The sequence below is a fragment of the Lepeophtheirus salmonis genome, chromosome 3 (genome assembly GCF_016086655.4).
Source record: "Lepeophtheirus salmonis chromosome 3, UVic_Lsal_1.4, whole genome shotgun sequence".
Lineage (NCBI taxonomy): Eukaryota > Metazoa > Arthropoda > Copepoda > Siphonostomatoida > Caligidae > Lepeophtheirus > Lepeophtheirus salmonis.
The window spans coordinates 1,820,676-1,843,381 of NC_052133.2; the positions used below are offsets into that span (position 1 = coordinate 1,820,676).

General features: G+C 30.6%; 1 protein-coding gene, 2 long non-coding RNA genes and 1 other non-coding gene across 4 annotated transcripts; 2 read left to right on the top strand and 2 right to left on the bottom strand.

Moving 5' to 3' along the window:
- Positions 1 to 10,137: 10,137 nt before the first annotated feature.
- On the bottom strand, positions 10,138 to 12,515 carry LOC121114482 (uncharacterized). The gene is made up of 2 exons (XR_005863267.2): positions 10,380 to 12,515; positions 10,138 to 10,327 (listed from the first exon to the last, which is right to left on the bottom strand). It is a non-coding gene; the product is annotated as an uncharacterized lncRNA (long non-coding RNA).
- Positions 12,516 to 14,340: 1,825 nt separating this feature from the next.
- Positions 14,341 to 15,216, top strand: LOC121114481 (uncharacterized). The gene is made up of 2 exons (XR_011779138.1): positions 14,341 to 14,477; positions 14,591 to 15,216. It is a non-coding gene; the product is annotated as an uncharacterized protein (transcript).
- Positions 15,217 to 15,618: 402 nt separating this feature from the next.
- LOC121114480 (FAST kinase domain-containing protein 4) lies at positions 15,619 to 18,374 on the bottom strand. Its single transcript, XM_040708454.2, has 7 exons — positions 17,919 to 18,374; positions 17,443 to 17,863; positions 17,125 to 17,379; positions 16,892 to 17,060; positions 16,748 to 16,834; positions 16,406 to 16,682; positions 15,619 to 16,348 (listed from the first exon to the last, which is right to left on the bottom strand). Exons 1-7 carry the CDS (start codon positions 18,338 to 18,340, stop codon positions 16,150 to 16,152), a joined length of 1,830 nt encoding a protein of 609 aa, XP_040564388.1. The 5' UTR covers positions 18,341 to 18,374; the 3' UTR covers positions 15,619 to 16,149.
- A 1,854-nt stretch (positions 18,375 to 20,228) lies between these two features.
- LOC139904833 (uncharacterized) lies at positions 20,229 to 20,850 on the top strand. Its single transcript, XR_011779077.1, has 2 exons — positions 20,229 to 20,500; positions 20,565 to 20,850. It is a non-coding gene; the product is annotated as an uncharacterized lncRNA (long non-coding RNA).
- The last annotated feature ends 1,856 nt before the right edge of the window (positions 20,851 to 22,706 follow it).

A 22,706-nucleotide genomic window follows, 5' to 3' on the forward strand; every position in this document is an offset into this window, starting at 1 on the left:
AATATATTTTGCATTAATTTTGTTTCACGATATCCACTGTTGATGTAGAATCAAGGACATGATTCCCGTACCATATAATTATTTGTACAGCTGCCAAGTATGAGAGATAGACTACAAAAAACTTTTTAATATGTCAGATAAGAGCATAATCCAAAGATATATTCTAGAATTGCACATAGTCTTTTTCTCAGTTCAATATCTAGTTTATAAGAAATATGCATTAAATTTTTTACATATTTTTTGGCTAAAAGTCTGATCAAGTGTACCAATCCGCCACTAAGATGTTTTCTGAGTTTTTATAAGCTTGAATATAGGTCTTGTGAAAGAGACACAAAAAAAATTCCCCTCTTCTTTGATTGACAAATCTACCAATTATGTTATTGTCTCATAAAGCACTTGAGGATTGCTGTGCTTTCTAATAAAACATATTTTGTTTATTAAGAAAGCCATTGAGCCAAAAAAGAGATTCATCACTGAAAATGATTTTATAACGAAAATCATTCATTTTTTATTACTGTTATTTTGATAACAAATTTGGATAATTTGCAATCCCTGATCATGTGTATATCGCTCCATGATAAAATGTATACTATTGAAGTTTCTAAATGTAAAAGCAAGAAAAGGAATATGCAGTCCTTCTTTTTCCAAACGGAAGAAAATTGAAGTGTCCCGAATGAAACCCCCTTCACAAGATCATTACTCCTCTAGAAATAATATGTAAAATGTAAATTTGATTTATGTTAAGAAATTAAAACCCACATATCATTTATACAGCACCTTTAATCTTCAAATAATCCTTCGTAAAATATGTCTTTGATATTTATGAAGTTGGTAGAAAATTACATTTGAGGAATTTCATATTTTTTTGTTTCTTGCTCAAGCTTGTTTTTATGTTGATGCATCACATTTTGAATTGACTTAATAGCCAAAATATCAATTTACATATACCCGTCGAATGATGAAAAAATATTCGATTGAAGCCTTTATACTCCAGTAAATAAAGTAAAATATTAAATAAAAAACTAATTTTTCAACATTGGCAGTTATAAACAAACTATTTTGACATTCATTTTCAATTTAACAAGTTAAAATTAATAAAGTTTGAACACATTCAACCAATATGGAACCCATCAAAAAGAGTAAATTTAACGCCTTGGTATAAAAGTAAGCCTCTACGATATTATCTCAGGCACTCCATAGGAAAAATAGCAGTATTTGTTTTAAAAACTAATTCCTCATTTCGAAGTAGACAAATTTCTTAAAAGAATAGAAATGATTTGAGGAGCTATGAGTCTCCATTAACTCTCAAAACTTTGTGATCACATTGAGGAATCCTCACCAGCTTCAGGTCATGAGGAATAAAATTATTATTTGAAAAGAAATGTTTTAATCAATGTTTGACTTAGTAAAGGAATAAGATTTTTAGCAGAGGAGTCTGCAAGTGGGCTTTAGCCCTGACCAAATTAAGTATTTTTTGCTTCTTACTAGAATTTTTCTTTGGAATTCGAACAAATCTTGCAGCAGATAATATACATTTTTTCCAAAGAAATAAATATTTGAAATTCATTTTTAGAAGCTTTTCCAAAAGTTTAAAATTAGAATTGTTTTATCAAAAAGCTTAATTTTTTTAAATTAAGATGGATTTTTAAAAAGAAATTCACCTTCAATTAATATTGGAAATTTGTTTTTTTTCCGAAAATTTAATATTTGAAATATCTTTTTAAAAAAAAAAAAATTCGGCTGAAATCGACCATTCCTGATATTATTAGCAAGTCTCAGAGAGGTTATATAAAAGGATGTAGGATGGAAGACGTCAACACAAATTTACAAACAGCGTTCGAAAAAAGTAATAACTCTAATATTATTGTACACGATATTGAAAAAGCATTTGATTCAATATCACAGCAACACCTGATATAAACACTTTAAAATTTGGCTTTGGAAATTTTATGATACAAGCAATGGTGTCAATGATGGTGAGATTATGGACTCAATAGGGCATGGGTAAAAACTTCAGAACCTTTCAGGTGTCAAGAGGGTGAAAATAAGGAGATCTGATAACAGCTTTGCTGATCATAATTACTGTAGATCCTCTTTGCAATCACTTAAATAATAACAAGTTATTGATCAAAAGCCAGCCCAGAGATGGTCTTTTTGCATATGCCTACGCGCAGACAATACATCTGTTATAATCAAAGGGAACACTGTGTTGACAATAACAACAAGCATAGAACTCAGAGTTTTATCATCCTTTGGCATAACGTCATTCCTACTAGTTAATGACGAGAAGTCGTGGATAATCACAAAATCCATATAATGTAAATTTATATCGACCAATAGTCCAAAACTGGGTCAGGGTACTTGGTGCATTCATTGGAAAAGACATCATGAGTTGCAACAACAGCGTAATATATCTCAGCGTACCAATTTCATGAAGAAGCTTGGGTTTTATAGATGGGATCGAATGGATCTATGGAACTCCTCTGTGATTTCTATGTACTTACATATCATAAGTCTAACTGAGTTCAATGAAATTTTATGCAAGGAGGTGGACAAAATTATTATCAGATTATTTGATCTCAGTATGAAACATAAAATGTCGATGAAGAGAATAATGTATTCAGAAGAGGTCGGGAGGTCTGGGAATTATTAGCTTCCGAGACATATGGAAAGCTATGTTAGCAAAGTGGTTGGTGGAATGCTTAAAAGAAAGGACTTATGGGACCACTGTGTCATAGATAACACCCTAAATAAAGAGAACTGGCATCAAGGCATGAAGTACAGTTGTTTAAATAATTAACCTTATTGCTAATACAAAGAAAGTTACAATTATTTAAACTATCTTGTGACCTAAATGCATCTCTAACTGATGCATTTAAAGAAGTGATTCCTTCACTTCTGAGAAATACTGTGGAAGTTCTTAGAGAGCTAATTGGATTATATCACAATCTTCTGGTTACATTAACTTTAAAAAGGTTCACGTGATTACAGAGGAAAAACCATTTTAAAATATCTTATTTAAATAATATGTCATTCAGGAGTCAGGTAAAACAAAGAGTGTTAAATCAATTCGAAGATAATGGTTGCAGTAGTCATTAGATGAAATAAAGTCTCTATTAAATCGCAAGAGTGATAATTTCTCTGTCCAGAAGGAATGGATTGCGTATCCAGGATAAATGATAACCATTTTGAAGGAATTAAAATTACTTGACAGAGAGAAACATTACGTATGAAATTAAGCCTGGCCAAAACAGCTGGATTTTTACAGATAAATAATACAAATTATTTTATGAATCTATTTTTTTTTATAATAATTTTCATAGGGTTAAACTAAAAAAATATTAATAAAGTCATAAACAATTCGCAGATAAAAATTCTGTCAGTGAGGGTTTTTTTTTAGTTAAGTCGTGTGGCATCAATAGATGGAGTTTCTTTTTAATCCACCCTTGTTTAGGTTGCTTCAAATTGGTTTTTGAGCACAGTTTAGCTCTTGAGCCATTGAAACAGTGCTTAAATGACGGTCGGCTTAAACTATTTCCATAATTGTATGGATGTTTTCGGTAATTGGTCTTCCTAAGGTGGTGTATCTTTGACACCAAAAATACTGGAACGGAATCGATGAAACCAAAACCGTACATGATTGGTCGTTACAGTGTACGGACCATGCATCCTTAACATTGTTAGCCACTTGGCTTGAGTTTTGCCTTTATCAAAGAAAAACTGTAATATATAGCAGATTTCCTCTTTGTTATTGTCCATCTTTGATGCTCGATTAAACAATACTGAGTCAAGCAATAAGAAATTTATGTGAGAAGTAATTTTAATAAGAAATCTTATCTTCAAAATGTAGTTTAATTTAACCCAATCAGACTAAACCAAAGCAAGCCCCAGTTTATTAAATTTATCTATAGAAAAATAATGGGTTTATTTGTACTACACCTAATAAAATTTGAAATATGTTATTTGTTTTGACTTTTATTTATTAGGATGGCTATCAATTACCACAAGCATTCTTCATCAAATAGAAGATACTAGATGGAGACTCCTTGACGAATTTTTGGAATTGAATCTCACAAAAATTTTATAGTGATATCCATGATGCAGTTGACTTCTTCAATAAATGTTTTCCACTGAAATTGAAAAATTTAAATGCAACATGTACAACAGGGTCTTTATTATTATGTAATGATTATGTATGATTCAGTAATTGGTAGTGGTGGGATCTCAATTAATGTAGGACTCAACATTGGTATTTTTTCACTTCTGGAACAAAAATTAAATCTTGCATTATAATGGGTTAATTATAATTTTATGAGGGAAACTTAAGTGGATCAGAAACTTTTAAAGGAGTAGTAGGAATCCTTGTATCAAACTTGTCTTGTTATAAGGATCTTATAAAATTTGAACCAATAAAAGGATGTGTTCTGATCATTAATTAGTCTAAAAATTAGCAAGGATCAAAAGTACTTCATGAAAATTTGCTTCATTGTTCAAAATGGACCAGACCCGGTTACCAGTTTATTTCTCAAAAAACATCCAGAGACGGTTCAACGGCATCAACTCTCTAAAGGATTTACATCCAAATAAGAAATCCATTAAAGAGTTTCCCGGAAAAAAACTTTTCATTTGAAAGTAAATCTAAAAAAGAATAATCATAATAGTCATTAGTGTAATACTATAAACATGTGAGATATGACGACTTGATAATTCTTCCTAAGCAAATGAGTTAAAAACAATTTTTCGAGGTATTCGAGTTCAGGCAAACAAATAGAATTTTTTTGATTAGAGTTAATTTCAACTGTTCTAGGAAACTGCTGAGATATATCCTCCGGATAAGTGAGGACCACTGAATTATCTTTTAACTTTCACCTTAAAGTTCAATTGGGGATTGCACCAGGTCTGAAATGCCTCTATTTCTAGTTATTTTAAAAAAATCTTTCTCTTTGAAGTGACCTGAACATAAAACATGCTAGCCTTGCAACTCGTAGTTCTTCCGCCTCAAAACACGTAACCAAGCCTTATTTTGGTGTAAATTGTTTGGAAAACAAAAAAACGATATATTTATATCTGGAAAAAACTGATCATCCAAAAGCAGCACAAGCCGGCATTTTCACACAGAAAAAATATTCTTATTAATAAGCAATGACTTTTATTCGTTTCAACAAGGGTTTTAGATATATATTTAGTTGAATCAGCTGACGTTTCATGTATCGAATATCCAGACTCTCCTATTGTAAGGCACTGGGTGAATGGATTTCATAAATGAATGAACTAAATTATTTCTTTTCATACCCAATTTTATCAATAAAATTTTTTTTCCGTCCAATTTTGATTATTTTTGGAGGAGTTGTACAGCTGGCTAAATCCTTGACCGGATGGAGTCCTTCAACTTCAGCCGCATGTTCCAGTCTGACAGTATGTAGTGTCATTAGACACCTCAAAATAAACTCACTTTTGAACATGCTGAGTGGGATTTTTTTACTTAATCTAAGCTTAAATTATAAAAAATAGAAAAAAGAACAGATTACAAAACACCAGAAACTCCCCTTACTGATGTTAATATAAACTGTACATATTGCAGTCACTACACACTTCCCCTTCAACCAGTTTTTGGCTGAAGATCATATATTGAAATAGATTTGGTTTTATCATTCCACTAATTAATTAAACTTTTTTTAAACCTCAGAACGACTTTATACGATCTTCTAAAGAAAGGTTCCAAGGATGAATTGGATGATTCAAAACATATACGTGAGTATCGTTCATTAATTTTAGTTGGAAGTTGGATTTTTTTTCTCTTTGTGTTGCTGTCGTTATTGTTGGTATTTATTTGTTTCAAAATGCTCTTCTCATGATGTAGTAGATAACCAGACGATCGAATATCCCCTCCAAAAACTAATTTTGCAGGGGAATAATTTTGACAATATTTAGGGGTGGTTCTTAAACCCAACAATATATATGGTAAAACATCAACCCAACCACTTCCTATTTACAATATCTTACAACGCATACCCTCCTTCAAGTTTTGATACTCACGTTCTATTAGGCCATTGGCTTGAGGATGATATGGGGTTGTCTTTATATTTTGGATATTAAAATCATTCATGAGTTTCTCCCAAATTCATGCCCCTAACTGACCTCCTCAGTCAGTTGTAAGGATTTTACGGTAGCCAAATCGCCAAACTTAGTTCTTTTTAAGCTGGTTAATGATGTTTTTAGTAATCATATTCGGTTAAAGATAAACTTCTAACCACTTTGTTGACCTGTCTATCACTGTAAGAGCCATTGTTTACCCTGTGCTTTTTTGAAATGGCCAAATTAAATCAAGGTGGATATGATATAAAAAAATTGTTGGACTTAATTTTTTCATACGATAAATATGGTAGTCCAATTTTCGTTGATTTTCTGCAAACATCACAACAACTTATGTAGTCCATTATGTTGGAAGACATTGGACTCCAAAAATACCGGCCTTGAACTTTTCTTAATGTGTTTTTCATCCCCCTGAGTGACTGATTGTGTAACGTTTTCAATAATTGGGGAACTAAATTTTTGGGCACTACGGGTCCTTCAATTTCATCCACTTTGCAAAAGGATAAGCAACTTGCAACTCTTCTTCAAATTACTCGCTCTGCCAGTACTCCCAGCCCATGAAATTTAACTTAAGCAAATTAATTTGCGATAAGAAATCGGCGGGTACATTATTTTAGCTCTGCCAAATACAGATAATATTTCATTGGTCATTTGGGATTCTTATTGAGTTGGGATGCCAACAAAGGCTTCTGATTAATGTAACAAGAAATACTCCTACCTTCAATAACATGATCAAAATATCTTATAGCTTCTCGTACAGCCAGAAGCTCACGAGCAAAAGCATAAAATTTCACTTCTCTGCCATTCACTACTCGACTGTAGGAAGCTATTTGGCAAAAGTTACAGCCTTCCACTTGTTTGAGAACTGAGCCAATTCCATAGTCGGAAGCATCCTCACATTTTTTTAGTTTTTTATTTGGAACATAGTTAGCAAGAGTGGTAACTTTGTCCAAATCACTTTAGAAATCTAAGTAAGCCTTCTCCAGGCCAGCGTTCCAGGATATTGATAATGATTTTTTCTTATTCTTAATTGCATGATAAAAGGGGTGTAATAGTTTTCCAAGATTGGGGATGAATCTTCTCTAATAATTTACTATCAAAATCAACTTGTCCATCCTTTTAACATTTATTGACCTGTCAAACTGTTTTAAAGTAGTTAACATAGATTAATTGGGACCTATTCCCCTAATTGAGATTGTGAACCCGAGAAATTCAATATCATTTTTGCAAAATTGACTTTCTTTTATGTCATAACTAGGTCCATTAATTTCCAATGCCTTCAAAAGAGTTGCAATCATTTTGTGTCGTTTTTTTTGTTTGTTTTTTTTCGTCTGAGAATGTAGGAGGATATTTTCTATGTAAGCAAAGTATCCTTGAATATTGACCAACCCCAAAACGAGGCAGCATTCACCATTTTGCTTATTTACCAAATGAATGGGGGAAGACCAGCAATAGTTGAATGGCTCTATAATTCCCTTTTTAAATAAGTTTTCTATTTCATCTTTCATTATCTTTTCTTTTCAGATGTAAATTTCTAGAGAAAATGGGTATCCCAGAGGTTTCAATAGAATGGTATATACCGTGTAGAAAATTACGAAAAAGAAATTTTGTTTAAAGCAGTGTGTATTAAACACGATCTCTTAAGATGCAGCAGAATCTGTTTTATGTGAAATACTATTTACATAGTCGGTCTTTTTAATTAATTTATTCTTATACACATCCACCAAAAGATTCTGGTACTTCAGAAAATCATATCCCAATACACCAAACTTTATATCTGATACAATGAAATTCCAAGTATATGTTCCCAAATTCGGTAATTCAATTCTTTGATTAGAACTACCATAACTTTTCTGGACTTGGTAATTTGCTGCTAATAATTTAGCCTTAGAGTCGACAATCCAAATAGATCTGGAAAAGGGTATCAAAGAGCGTTCAGCACCAGTATCAACTAAATATATTATAGGATTCTCTACTTTAGTGAAGGAATCAGTAATGCTGGACTGCATTTTAAATAATTTTGTACCTTAAATATAAGATTGATCAATTTTTTTATTTAGTTTCTTGTTGTCCGTAAGGAGATAAGTAGTATAAGTTTTACTAACAAATGACTAAGTTCACTCACTTCACAGTCTTTAGGAATATTATCCACCGTCATAATTCGTTTAGTCGGGGTCACCATTAAAGTGTCGTTAGACACTTCAAAAATAAACTCACTTGTGTACATGCTGACTTTAAGATACAATTATAAAGAATACAAAACATAGAAAAGAAGAACAGATTAGAAACACCAGAAAATTCCCATACTGATATTAATATAAGACACATATATTGCAGTCACTACAGGTATAGAGGGAAGATGAAGATGATTTTTTTTTTAGTATTTTCTCTTATCCAAAAAAAGGTTAATTTTATATTACAGATCCTCTTGATTTTGAAATCAATAATGATTGAGGTTTGAAGATTATAATAGAGAAAGTTCTTAAAAATACATTCTATATTTGGTCCGTTCCAAACTTATTCACCTATATTTACAAGTTCTCGATGGAAGTAGTAACTGGTAACCCCTGAGACTCAAATGGGATCTTCTAAATAATTAAAGTTATATCCCAGCAGTGTCAGGAAAAATGTCAAGGGAAAAAATGGTAACGGAAAAAATGTCAAGATTATTAAAAAGGAAAAGCGTCTAAATGGAAAAAATGGCAATATTCTTTAAAACTGATGTAATATCTATCACCAATATAATATATAATAAGAGAAAAGAAGCATATAAAAAACACTTATAAATTAAAAATGTTTAACTTCATTAATCCAATTATTTGTGTGTATTATATTTGATATGTTTCAACATTAAAATAATAACTAATATATAATATTCATGCGGTCATAATCATAAGGAAACAAATTATTTTATCACAAATTGATAGATATAACTTTTATGATCTTTTTATTGATTTTTTCCCATAAAAAATAAGATCTAAATTACTTGAAAGCTACGCATTTTTTAACGATTGTACTTCTCCGTAATTGAAAGGTAAATCTGAGTAAAGTAGACACAACTGTTTCACAAATAACAAACTTTTAAAATGCAATATAGTTGAGCGAAATATAAGGCACCTCAAATCTTTGAGGGCCTGAAACTTTCCCATAGAGTTGGTTCTAACTATACGTACCTAAATTAACCAAATTAGATCATTACATGTGTGTCGAATAAAAAATTTTAGAGTAATTTCTGTCGTCATAAAATATGTATTAACAATTATTCAATAAATAAATTAATTGATGGAATGAAACATTTACATTAATATTTGTTTTGCAAGTTAATGAAGTCGGAGCTGGATTCTCATTCTAAATTGAAATGAATGAATATATAGTTATAATATTCATATTCTTTGATAAATATCACCGAAGACCATTATTATTTATGACAAATATAGTTACATATTCAAATGGCATTGTACCATACTAGAAAAATACCCTTAAAAATTCATTGAAAGAGCCTTTAAGTCACTTTTTATGGTTCTCATACTTGGCTTGATACATTGGAAGTATGAATTCACAGTCCTACATAAATAACTTCGAGTCCTTTAGATAACTATAATGCAGCCTGTTTTGTTCTCTTGGGCAAGAAAGAAGGTTTATGAAGAGACGAAGACCATCGTTCTACTGCAATTTAAGATTGCTCCAACTGTACTGAGCTTTACAGTTTTCCTCACACTCTCCAACGACTCGACCTTTGACTACCTGCCCGAATCCTCTCAGTGAATTGTCGCTCCACAGCCAACCACCTCTTCTTCTGACACATCCTGGATCATAACGAAGTGGAAATCGCTGCTCTTGCCTAGTATTTTCTAAATGTTTGTCCGTCAATCATAGAGTCTTGTCCAATATGAATAGTCCATCATGTCTAATGATATTGTAATTAATAACGGATAACTAAGTGATTAGCACTCCTTCCATTGGAACCACTGTCGTGTTTTTTTTATTGTTCTTTTCTCTTATTATATATCATATTAGTGATAGATATTACATCAGTTAAAAAGAATCTTGCCATTTTTTCCATTTAGACACTTTTCCTTGTTTTTATCTTGCCATTTTTTCCTATAATCCCAGGGGTGGCATTGTCCCTATACATAAGTTCTCCCAAATCTTCTACGGAATGATCGTATACTTCTTCAAATTTCAAAGGTTAAATCAGAGGCTATATTTAAACTAAAGTTAATCGTTGGAGCGCCTAAAAAATAAATACTTATAGTTTTTCTATCAGATAGGACAAAAAATACTACCTTTATTCTGTTTTTCAATAAATAAGTATGTTATGAGGGTATCTTCAGAAATAATGAGCAAATCAGAAGGGATGTTGTATTCGGATATTTTCCTTTAATTCAATTAATGATGCAATATTGTCCGACACCATAAATTCTTAGTTCAAATAATTAGTTTGAACGTTGCTTTTAAAGAAGGGAAGCTTCAATCCTCCTGTATTATCAGTCATTTATTAGTTTCTAATAGTATTTGAATCTGTCCTGAGGTTGTGAACATTTTTAGCAACTCTCAAGAGTCTTCCAAAACTTCAGACTTCAACACATTTGAGGGAATTAAAAAATATAAAGGACATTTTGAATGTTCTTCCAGATATTGAAGATAAGACTTCAAAACCAATTAAGTTTTTGATGGAGCAGTCTTTAAATATATTCACTCCCAAGAAAGGATGACGCTATTCAACTTTTACATTGACAGTAGATTCTGTGTGGGAAAACATTTTATGTTTTCTTAGAAAAATTTTATAAATGGATTTACTATTGAGAAAACTCAGGAAAGTGTGGCTTGAGCAAGGATACTTTTTTTTGACAATGAGGTTTTCAATTATTGATATAATTGAACTATATTTATTTATTAGAAGTTAAAGGACTGTATAATGTTCAATTAGGCAAAATTAATTCTGATCCTATCAAAGCTCGTTTTCCAAAATATTATCACCTTGGAAGATCTAATTACTACATCTCCATTAAACAACTTCTGGAAGCCGATAAAAAGTTAGACTTTTAAGACTACTCTCAGATTCAAAAATGGCTATTAAACAATGAAATTTGATAAATTCTTCGATTAAGCAAGATGAATTAGATACTTTTGCACGAATAGTCGATAAAGTTCTACCCATTCAAAAGCTAAGCAAATAAGTAAATGGTCTTAAAGGAGTTGTTTATGACATATCAGCGATATTTGGCAAAATCCATTATCTAGCTGAATAAATGTGAGGACTATCCTAATCTTTTCAAAGTCAGCGATATTCCTCCAGTTTTTGACCTTTCATTTGATGAAAACCAAGTGCAACGACTTAATGACTTAACACTCTCCAAACTCCAAAAACTACCCATCCGCAAGAAAAATTAATAAGTTATCGTCTGTTAAAATGTAAAAAATATTTATAGATTTCTCATTTTGTGCCATTTTTATTATTTGTTATACATGTAAATGCTTTATCTACACATATTATTGATTAATATATAAATCATCTGAAATTCCGGCTCTTATTTAAGCCAACAAAATTATTAAAATCACTAAAATCAATTATTTTGTAACGTTATATCTTATTAGGCGTACAAAATACAGAAATTAATAATATAATTGTAAACACAGTTCCCAAGTCCAATGGATTGTAAATATAATTGCAGATAGATTGAGCGATAGATCTCTATGGAAAATAACAATGGGTGAATTAGCACCCAACAGATCGTAAGAAGCGTAACAAAATGTTCAATCTCTTCATTGAAGATGTGAGTGGGACTAATTGCTTTGAGAGAAATTATGAGAATATTAGAGGTTCAGCTGCAATGAAGTTAATTAGGGAATAGAGCCTTCATTATCCCCAATCTATATCAACTAATTTAAGCTTAAATAAACTGACACCAAGTCTTCCCCAACACTAAAGAGGGTCGCAGCAATGTGTCCTAAGAGAGTCCTTAACAAGTCAAATCCTCGACGAGCTTAATTGATACTCCCTCTGAGCACCGAATAACTTTATAGTCCTCCATCCTTTAAAGTAATGTATATTTCAATTAGACGAATGCATCATCCACCGCAGAGATGACCATGCCACAATTCACTCAAATTATGGATCCATCAGTGATGACATGGATAGTAATAGATCCATAATTCCAAATGGCGATAATCCACAACAATCGATCACAATATCAACAAAAAAAGAAATCTTTAGAGAAGAAATAATAATTTTGAATAGGACGTCTCTTTTATTTTTATAGCGCACACGCAAAAGCATTCTGGTCCTGTAGTAAAAGATGTTCTTGGCCTTTATATAGTCCCATGGTACCAAGTACCAAATAATGTGCCTTCACTTTTATTTCCCTTTATTAAGTTTGAGACAATACTGACAAGAACCTGCCTATGAGCCATAAATTATGGCTCATAGGCAGGTTCTTGTCAGTTGTTATGGCCCATAATACTATATGGAGGTGCACAAGCTCCAATCACGCAACCTTTGTGGTTAAAAACATCATTTCCAATGATAAATTCCACTTGGTGAACTCATGTGAACTTTGTACACTTATAAGGGTTTAATATTTGTTGTAGTTGACATTATACAAGGGCTACTAATTGCATTATATCAAGGTTAATAGAAATATTAACCTTGCATTATTTATCAACATCACGTTGTATTTAAAGTAATTTTTCCATTTAAGGATAATATTTCAAATCAAACGATTTATAAAGCTTAATATATATGACTCAAGATCAGAGTATATATATGTTAAAAGGTTTTATAAAGTCAACCTTTTATAGTATTATTTAACTAATAATTTAAATTGATGAATTTGCCATTCAAAAATAAGGTGTCAACTTCAGATTAGGTTTCTACAAGATTATATAGTATGTTCCATTCAAATAATTATAAATATTATATCCTCGATTGATCTTTGAATAATAATGTAAATAATTCATAACGATGATAATGTATTTATATGTTAGTCGCCGCAAGGAAAGGAATTAAAAACTTCTTACTTAATGCATTGATCATTCATATCCCCAATTTATGATTTCAAAAGGATCCAAATAATGTTATTTTAATTGAGCTTCATTTAATAAAGCCAAGAGTTAGTAAAGTTTCATGTATTTACGCACAAAGTTGAATGGATTTGGAATTAGAATATGTTTTATTCAAATAATATGAAATATTCCCCCATTGACGTTGGATAAATAAATGTAATTAATTTATTGGGATAAACAAGATTCTTATGTTTGTTACCGAAATAGAACCAACTGGAAATATCAGGCCGGCTGTATCGATTTCCAATATCCCCATTCTTGTACTAACAAGAATCAAAATTATGTAACTAGTGACATCTATTTGTCATAAAGTAATAATTATGACTGATGGGTAGCCGGGATCTCTAAATATCATAAATTTAACCTCAAGAATCTATTGGAATCATACTCTAGAAATTCAATTTAAATTCTTAGTCCCTATAACATTAAATCGACATTTTTTTTATTAAAACTACACACATCTATGAATCAATTATTCTTAATTTATATTTTGGAAAAATATTTTGTGATCCTGCTTCTGAATCCAAACATATAAATTTTATGCAACTCCAAGTCTATTTGACTAATTGGGCCAATAGACATCAATCGAAGAAGAATATTTTATATTAATTTATGGTTTGAATGAAACCTACTGCATTATGGTCTTCTACAAACACGAACTAAAGTTGATACTTTATTTTTGTACGACAAATTTGTCAGTTTAAATAATTAATTAAATAATTTTTTGAAAGTTTAAGTTAGAAAACCTTTTAATATAAATTTACTTTGATTTTGAGTTGTATACCTATAGTAAAATAACTAGAAGTTTATTGACCAAATGTTGGTATTATTTTACTCAATTGAGTTCATTATTTAATTAACAATTATTAACAAAGATACAAATAGCTAGTAGAATATTTGTCAGCCTGGTAACAACAACACATATTTATTTATCGCAGAACAAATACGTCCAGTACACCACGAGATTGTGTAATGACTAATGATTTCCGACTCCAATTCACCACAATACCTTAAGTCATTCCATCATTTTTTTGCTCAAATACAATTTTTTAGGATTTCAAATATCATTCCAAAATGGAATAGTTTTTTAAAATACCACGCAATGTTAATATAAAACTACAACAATAACAAATATTATAGCTTTATAATTGTACAAAGTTCATATAAGTTCCCAATTCTCTATATTTAGAAATGATGTTTTTCACCACAACAGGTTGCGTTGTTGTAGCTTGTACCCTTCCACATAGTATTAGAACTCAATGAACCTGTCTACAAGGGAATCCATTAAAGTTATCTTTTGTCTGTAGAGTCCATTTTAAGTAAGTAGGAATTTTAAGTAATAAATTAATAATTAACATTTTTAATTTAATTACCAGTAATTTTGTCTCAACAATTCTTTTTTCTATCTTTTTCATACAAAATTACTGGATAGACTTGCAATATGAGTAATCTGTATGTCACTAGTGAGTATTTTAATCCGTCCATAACTTTGTCCGTGAATCGCTTCTTTAAAGAAGTTGCATTCGGTGATTCCATTGAGATCATTGATAATATTAATCATTGGGTTGTTTATCTTGGATGGGCACAGGACATGGGTAGAGAAATAGCGAATATGTTGAATGAATGGCCGTCTGAGCCGATGGTTATTCATATAACGAATGATTCGCTTCGCTCTGGTGAAGCCATTGTGGAACCCTTACTTAATCTCATCGTCGGCAAGAAGTTCCGTATAAATAACTCTCGTGACCGTAAAGAACTGCCTACTTCGGAAGCTGATATTCGGTTAAATGTTAGAAACCAAATCAATGAATTGGATTCGTCTTTCAAATCATATTTACACAATTCTGAGCATTTTGTAAACAAAATCCGTAGCAAAAAATCTTACAGTAAGAGATCTGAAGGTGTCATTGAAGGAGTAGGCATAGCCTCCACGGTTTTGGCAATTATTGGTATTGCAGCTTCGATTTTTAGGTCTCGTTAAACTTTTCTACTGAATAAACATGATTTTTATTTTTTACATCTTTCGAATATAAATAAAAATTAAGATACATCATACTATTTACAGTTAATTATTTTTAGTAGATGGGATTGAACACTAGTTATTTTATCACAACGAGAAACAGACGTTTCTTTTACTAATCAATTAAGGAGTTAAGATTGAATAAAATTGCTCTAAGTATTCAGTCGTAAGAATTTAGAATGGATGGAGTCCTCTAACAATATTAATGTGATCTTTTTGTGTTAAATCTTCGATCATGTTTATAACTGCCATTCCAAAGTCCTTCCCACTCCTCTGAATAAAAAAAATTTTGATTGTTATATAAAACTCAAATTGATGATTTAAAAAGAGAAATACTAAAATAGATAAAGGGAGTATGCAACGAAGACAATAGGTCGCTCTAGAAAATATTTTTATATTTTGAATGGAGGAGGAGTACTTCACCAAACTAATATAAAGCCTTTTCCAAGTTCCTTAAATAATTTATTCCGAATAAGAGCTTTACATAATATTTGTAAGAAAACAATAACGAAGAACGATTTAATGGAATTATCAGTCATCCGATATGGCCTATATCTATATTCTTTATATGAATGGTACAAAATGCGATTTCGTAACTTGTACAAAATTACATCTTGTGCACACAATTTATATGGTGTAGATCGTAGATATTTGAATCCAAATTTAACAATACACACTAACAAAAAAATCATTTTCATAGAATTTTGTCTGCAATATATTTCAGACCAAACAACTTTTTAGAATGATTCTTCTTTTTTATTCAAAAGAAAAAAATCGTAGTCCTCGCCCTGTATTTGTGCTCAGTTAATCTGTAATTATAGAAATACTCTTCCAGAAAACTGAAATATGAAAGCAAAATCTTTTATACTCCATAATAATTTTACAAATAGATATGATTATTTGTCTTCTATAGGTGTAGGGATTCATATGTAAATAATAAATTTGCTATAAGCACAGCTGAATAAATAAGACTATGACATCACATTCTTGAAGATTTTCTCCACATGCTTCACTTTATCTGTTTTCTTGGGTATGGCTAAAATTTCTGCATGATGTATGACAAGAACTTTGAAGCCACGAGATTTGAGAAGTCTGATTCTTAAATCTAACATTCCGCCATAGGAACCATTCAAGTTACAATCGAAATAGCTTGCCGGCACCATAGCCAATCTGCAAAATCAATATATAAATATATACTTGTCTATGTATAGTTTACTATTTATGTACCGTTTAACATCATCTGGTAGAGAAGTATTTTTTTCTTGAGTGGCAACCCCAAATATTCCATATTTTTCAACATCCATTGGTTTTAAATTTTTTTTTTGGGTCACAGCCTCTGCTCCAATAGAGAATCCCATTCCAGTATTAGGATTGACTTTAGAATGATTTGGAGGTGAAGCAAAGTTTGAGAAAATATCAATACAAAGAGCACTAAACGCGTCACTTGGCGATGCCGTATTGACATCTCTAAGCAATGGAAAGGCTGCTACATCAATTGTAGGACCTTTCAGGTTGTAAAATATATTCAAAAACAGAATTGAATTAATGTTTAGTATTGAAGTGTCTTACCTTTGTATTCCTTATCAATAAACTGCGCAATGGCATTGATATTCAATAATTTGCGAATTCCTCCGACATTAGAACCAGTACTTGTGGCTTTACAATTTAAAAAAATGGTTTAAAAATAATAGAGAGGGGGGGTATCGAACTTACAGATGATTTTATTAAGAAAATCTTCAGTTAATACTGATTTAAAAAGATTGTGATTAGAAAACCCTAACAGTGACAGTGACCAGATAATATCGAGCCATAGTCCATCTCGTTTGCCTTCAGGAATGTTCTTGATACATTTTTCATAAGACGAAAATTGGGAAACAATATACTAAAAATACAAAAACAAATATGGAAACTCTTCAATCATAAATATAAATTCGTCCCTCACTCACGTTTAAAATATTAGTATGAGATTTGCAAAGTTTAGGTCTATAATTCAAATAGGCCGAAGTCATAGCATAAGAATGCAAGGTTTTATAGTCGAGGGATTCCAAATCCTGTGACAATTTATTCGATATTTTTTCCAAAAGTCGTTGATCAAATTGTCTAAGCCGACCCATGGATATTAAACAATGCGTTAATAATTCCTTACTTAGTTTTTCATCTACATCATTAGAAATGATGTCAACCAATTTTTGTATTAAGTTCTAAATAATGAAGGAGTAAGTAGGTTAATTTTGTTTATAATTAAGATTAAAAAAATTAAGTACTTGGTCGAACAGTGAAAGTGAGGAGAGAGCAAAAAGTCCATCACAAGCTAGTGGAGAATCTATTCCGTCGCTATTTTTTTTCAAATGATATGTTAAATTTTTTAGAACATTCATTGGACGACGGCGAGCTTTAGCATACGCAACTAAAATCCTTATGTTATCTGTTGGACAAAAATCTTGAGCTAAATCCGTAACTCTATCCTCAATTTTCTCATTAGCTGATTTTGAAAAAGCGTTGGAGCAAAGAATCATCGTTACAAGATGATCAGACTTAGAGATTTCCGTCCATCGCCTCTCGAGACACTTGACAGCTTCTTTATACAGCTTAACTTCAACTTGATTGCGAGGCGAATCATCAAAATCCTCTATGCCTGAGGTTGTACTACTCATTGAGTCCAATTTCACGTTTTTGACTTTGGCCCTATTTTAACGATGTTGAATAAAAGTATGAAAAAATGTACTTAAGTTATAATTACCGTGTGAAAGTGAGTACAAACAGAAGATCCTCTATTGACATGTTACGACATCTCCATATTAAATTATTCTCCAAGTTTTTGATGGCAAATGAATTTCCCAAGTCCAGGGTCTCTAAATCACGGATACCACTAATTTCTGCTTTAACAGATCCACCATGAGCATCTGCATGAGCACTCTCTATTTTTTTAATCCATTCTGTAAATGAAGGATCTTTCCTAAGCTCTGCATTTGAAACAGAGGCTCTGATACCTTCCAAAGCATGGCGAATAGACTTAGAGTTCAAATTTGCTTTGAAGTCATGAGGTTTAATAATTTCACTCAGGGAAATGTTTTTCTTTGGTATTTCCGAACAATAACATCGCCACAATCCTCGACGAGCTAATGGTGAATAGCGAGATCCGAAAAGCATGTTGACATTCATCAGCCGTCATTGATGAATGATGACGTAAAATAAAGCATACGAATTTATAAATAAACAAACGCTCATATTTCCGAAACTTTTTGGTTCATTATTATTCACACAACCTAGCATTACCCTATTTTGCATTTCTGTTAAGTTTGCAATTTTAAGTAATTTTTATATTTAAGTATTAATTATCTGTTTAATGAATTATAGTAATTGTACTAGTATTAGTATATATATTTTTGAAGTAATACTTTTATGTATTTCGAGTAAACTTTCAATAATGTATAAAGATATCAACACAAAACAAATGGGGTTTTTGTTAGCGTAAAAATTAGGTATGGATTAAGGTTAATAGAAATACTTCATATATATACATATTTCTATTTACTTTAGTATGTATTATATCCCAGAGTTTTTCATCATTTATTTTATAAAATGGATCATATACATATATATAATAGAACTATAAATATAACAATTAATCAGCCGATTTGATTATGATTATGCAGTTTATCAAAGTAAAATAATAAATCGAAAATTGGTCATGCCCATAGCTATATTTATCTCTCTTTCCCCTTGGTAATTACTAATTATTTTCTTCCTTTGTAGCTTTTAATAGAATAATTTTTTACTAACGACCACGTATCTTTCATGTATACTTGATCTACTTTAGGCCAACAGAGTTAAAAGGTATACACATTGAATGACCACAATTGATTTCCAGAATAAAGAACACGTGATTCGATAAGTGCCGCTTTAACTGCAGACAAGTTTTAATTATTGTATCGTTTGAAAAAATAAATTTTAATTTTACTATTATTACATGCCATATTCTCAAATTACCATAAGCTTACATCAGCATTTCAATAGGATCATATTCATACCATAGTCAAGGGCAGGATTATATTTTGTTTAGTGGGCTTGGTTTTTGAAATTTACTGTGCTCCATAATTTGAGTCGAATGATCTTTTTCTTTAGAAAAGCAATTAAAAATAATTTTTACCCTTATTTTGCCATAAATATTTTTCTTCCTACGCCCCCCCCACCTCTTAAGACTTATTATACAGTGTTGCTAGCTTAGCTGATTTCCAGCTAGATCCATGATGTAGCTGATGATTGGAAATCTTAGCAGATTTTTGAAATAATTTATAGTATTTTTGGCCGATTCATGTCTGATTTTCGGTCTACAGATAAACAAATGAAGATGTCTCTGCATTAATACATATTATCTGTGTATGTCATTTAGCACAGTTGGCTGCTTCACACGTATGTTCTCATACAATGCCCATGAATTTCTGGTTAGCAAACCTAAAAAAAACTGTTTTGCTAGATCTTCCTCAACATATCAGGAACTAATAAATGATCGATATGAATATCTGAAAATAGTGCAAGCTAGCCAGACAAGATGGTTATCAATAGTTTCTGCTTTACAAAGAGTGTGAGACTCTTGGTTTGAGCAAAAAACTAATTTTAGTTAATCAAATTCAACCGAAAGGTGTTACATATCGGAAATACACAACCCTTTATTCTGTGATGAAAATAATCATGGTTATTTTTTACTTTTGAAATCTGTACGAATGATGTTGGGAATTTTTTTTATCAATTATTTTAAAGCCAATGACGTCAGATAACAATAACTTTTCAATAACAAGTCAAAAAAAATTTCAAAAGAACAAACCTGACTAAATATACCTAGGTCTAAACTAAAGCTTCAAACCAAGTAGCGAAACGAGAACGAAAACCATAAATAGTGAAAAATGTCATTGTCAGAATTGACTTTTTTTGTCCGACAGGCACAGTACTTTGCTATTATTTCAAGATGGCATCATTACCTTCAAGAAAATAACAACTCTTGTTATAAACTAGAATAAATAAAATAACTAGAAACTAGTTATTTTAGTGACAAGTTATGTGAGATGATAAGATGAATGAGTCCTCCGAAAATGGAAAATGTTTTTGACATCTCCGCAACATGTCCTTCAGGAGAGCAGATGAGCTTTAAACCATATCAAGAGTAATTTTAGAGAAGAACTCTGCTAGTCGACTGGCTTCTATAAGTGCGGAATAGCTATGCTGCCCACTGTCTAATGATACCTAATGGAACATTCCCGTCTCCGTGTTTGCACGTATTCCATTCTGAAATTCACCAGGAGGTCCTGGAGGAGGATTAATTTAGTTTAGTTTTTTTTTTTTTCCTACAAGACTCCATTTTTAAATCCTTCATGTAATAATTTGTTAGGGTCTCTGCGGAGGTGGAAAAGTTGATGGAAATTCATGATGTTAAATTGGAAGTTGGGATAGCTCAATTATGGTCTGCAAAGGGAATACTCGTTTTTTGACGGAAAAGAGGGTAATTGGACCCCGGACTGGAGGTGACAGATATTTTTATGGAACCTTCAAAAGGAGGCTACATCACTGAACGTTATTGAATTTGGAGATTATTAAGTTTTTAGAGTTTACCTCAGATGAAGGATATATATTCCATAATAAATTAAAAGAAATATAGTTTATAAATTATGCTTGAATTTGTGTTCCTTCTTTTCAACATGTTTGTAGTAAAGGTTTTATTTGTATTTATATTAAGAAACAGAAAAATAAAGAGAATTAATTAAACATATTTCATAAACAGGAGCGTCTGCAGAGGAAAACTGAGGGGCTGGGGGGCTCCCGTCCCCCTCCAAAAAAAGAATTAAAATTATGGAATTTTGGATTCTTACTAGAAAATTTAATATTGGATTTTTTTTCCAAATTTTTTTTTGTGAATAGCTATAGATTTTTGAAATTTTTATCGAAAAAAAATTATATTTGAAATTTAATTTTAGAAATTTTGTTGCAACAAATTTAATTTTAGAATTTTTTTTTGTAATAAATTTAATTTTTTGAGAGTAGCCATGGATTTTAAATTTTTTTTCCAAAAAATTTAAAAATATTTGAAATATAATTTAAGAATTTTTTGAATAAATTTAATTTTTCGAGAATAGCCTGGATTTATAAATTTTTTGAAAATAACCAGGATTTTTGAAATTTTTTTCCAAAATAATTTATTGTGAACAGTTCTGGATTTTTAAAACTATTTTCTAAAAACTTTAACTTTTTGAGATAGCTTTGGATTTTTGAAATTTTTTGTGAATAGCTATGGTTTTTTAAATTTTTCCCCGAAAGGTTAATATTTGATTTTTTTTAAAAAGTAATATTTTCAATTTAATTTTAGAAAGTTTTTACCAAAATATATTTTTTTTTTTGAACAGCTCTGGATTTTCGAAATTTTTTTACAAAAACTCTAACTTTTTTGGAATAGCTGTGGATTTTTGAAATTTTTATCAAATAATTTAATTTTTCAATTTTTTTTTTTCAGAAAAAACTAATTTTTACAAAATTTTGTAATTTTTGTATTGTTTTTCCAAAAATAAATCCAAACACAAGCTCCCCCCACAAAAAAAAATCCTGCGGACCCTTCTGCTATGTTACAAAATGGCGATTTACAAGGAGGGAAAATCTTGCAGAAGGCGTACACAAAGTCTATAAGTGTTTTGGGGATCTCCGTAGAAATGTTTATTACTTACATTGGGAAATCAATTTTACGCCATTTATATTTATAGACAAATTCCTAATCTTTTACTAAGTCTATTTTTTTTTTTTTTCAATCCGTGTTATGTATTTGTATTATTTATATTATGCTACTCGTATTGTCAAGCATTAATTGTGCAATTTGCATATGTGGGATGATAACTTAAACGCAATCTAAAATTTTTTTGTTGGACAGAGAAAAACACATTATAAGTTTTTTACTTCATTGAAAAATCAAAGAGGATTTTTTAAAGAGTAAAATACAAATTAAATCACTATAAAACTATCCAAAAAGTTATTAATATGTTTGACATTTGTTTAAATTTTTACATAAACATATTATATACAAGTTCAGTCATTTTGATTATATTTATATAATCATTATTGGTTTTCTTTTCACATTATTTTAAAAAAAAAGTACTGAAATAATCAAAGTTACCAGACTGTCAAGTGATATGGTACCGTTTACTTGATCTATCTATAAACCAGAAATATCAATTACTTTTTCAATATTTTTTCTATTCGTTGACCGATTTTGATGAATTTTTAATATGTTAACCATTATAATACAATAACAATTTTAATATAACCATAACCAAATTTTAAAGACTGTTTCATATTCTTTGATGTCTATAAATGTTTATAATATTAAAAGTTTAGTATTAAATTATCACTAATAGATTGTAAAGTTTCAATATAAAATATTTAGAAATGTAAATTTCATTATGGCTTTGCATGTATTTTCAAGGTGAAATTTGTTACTTTTGTTGAAAAGTAATTTTTTATAAAATAGAAGGAAATCAAATGAACTTTT

Excerpts from the sequence above, each read along its gene's own strand:
- LOC121114480 (XM_040708454.2), bottom strand. The coding sequence starts at position 18,340 with ATGAATGTCAACATGCTTTTCGGATCTCGCTATTCACCATTAGCTCGT. Across the intron at positions 16,835-16,891 it reads TTTTCTTAATAAAATCATCT|CCACAAGTACTGGTTCTAAT; the intron begins GTAAGTTCGATA and ends TAAATTGTAAAG. Across the intron at positions 16,683-16,747 it reads TATTGATAAGGAATACAAAG|GTCCTACAATTGATGTAGCA; the intron begins GTAAGACACTTC and ends ACAACCTGAAAG.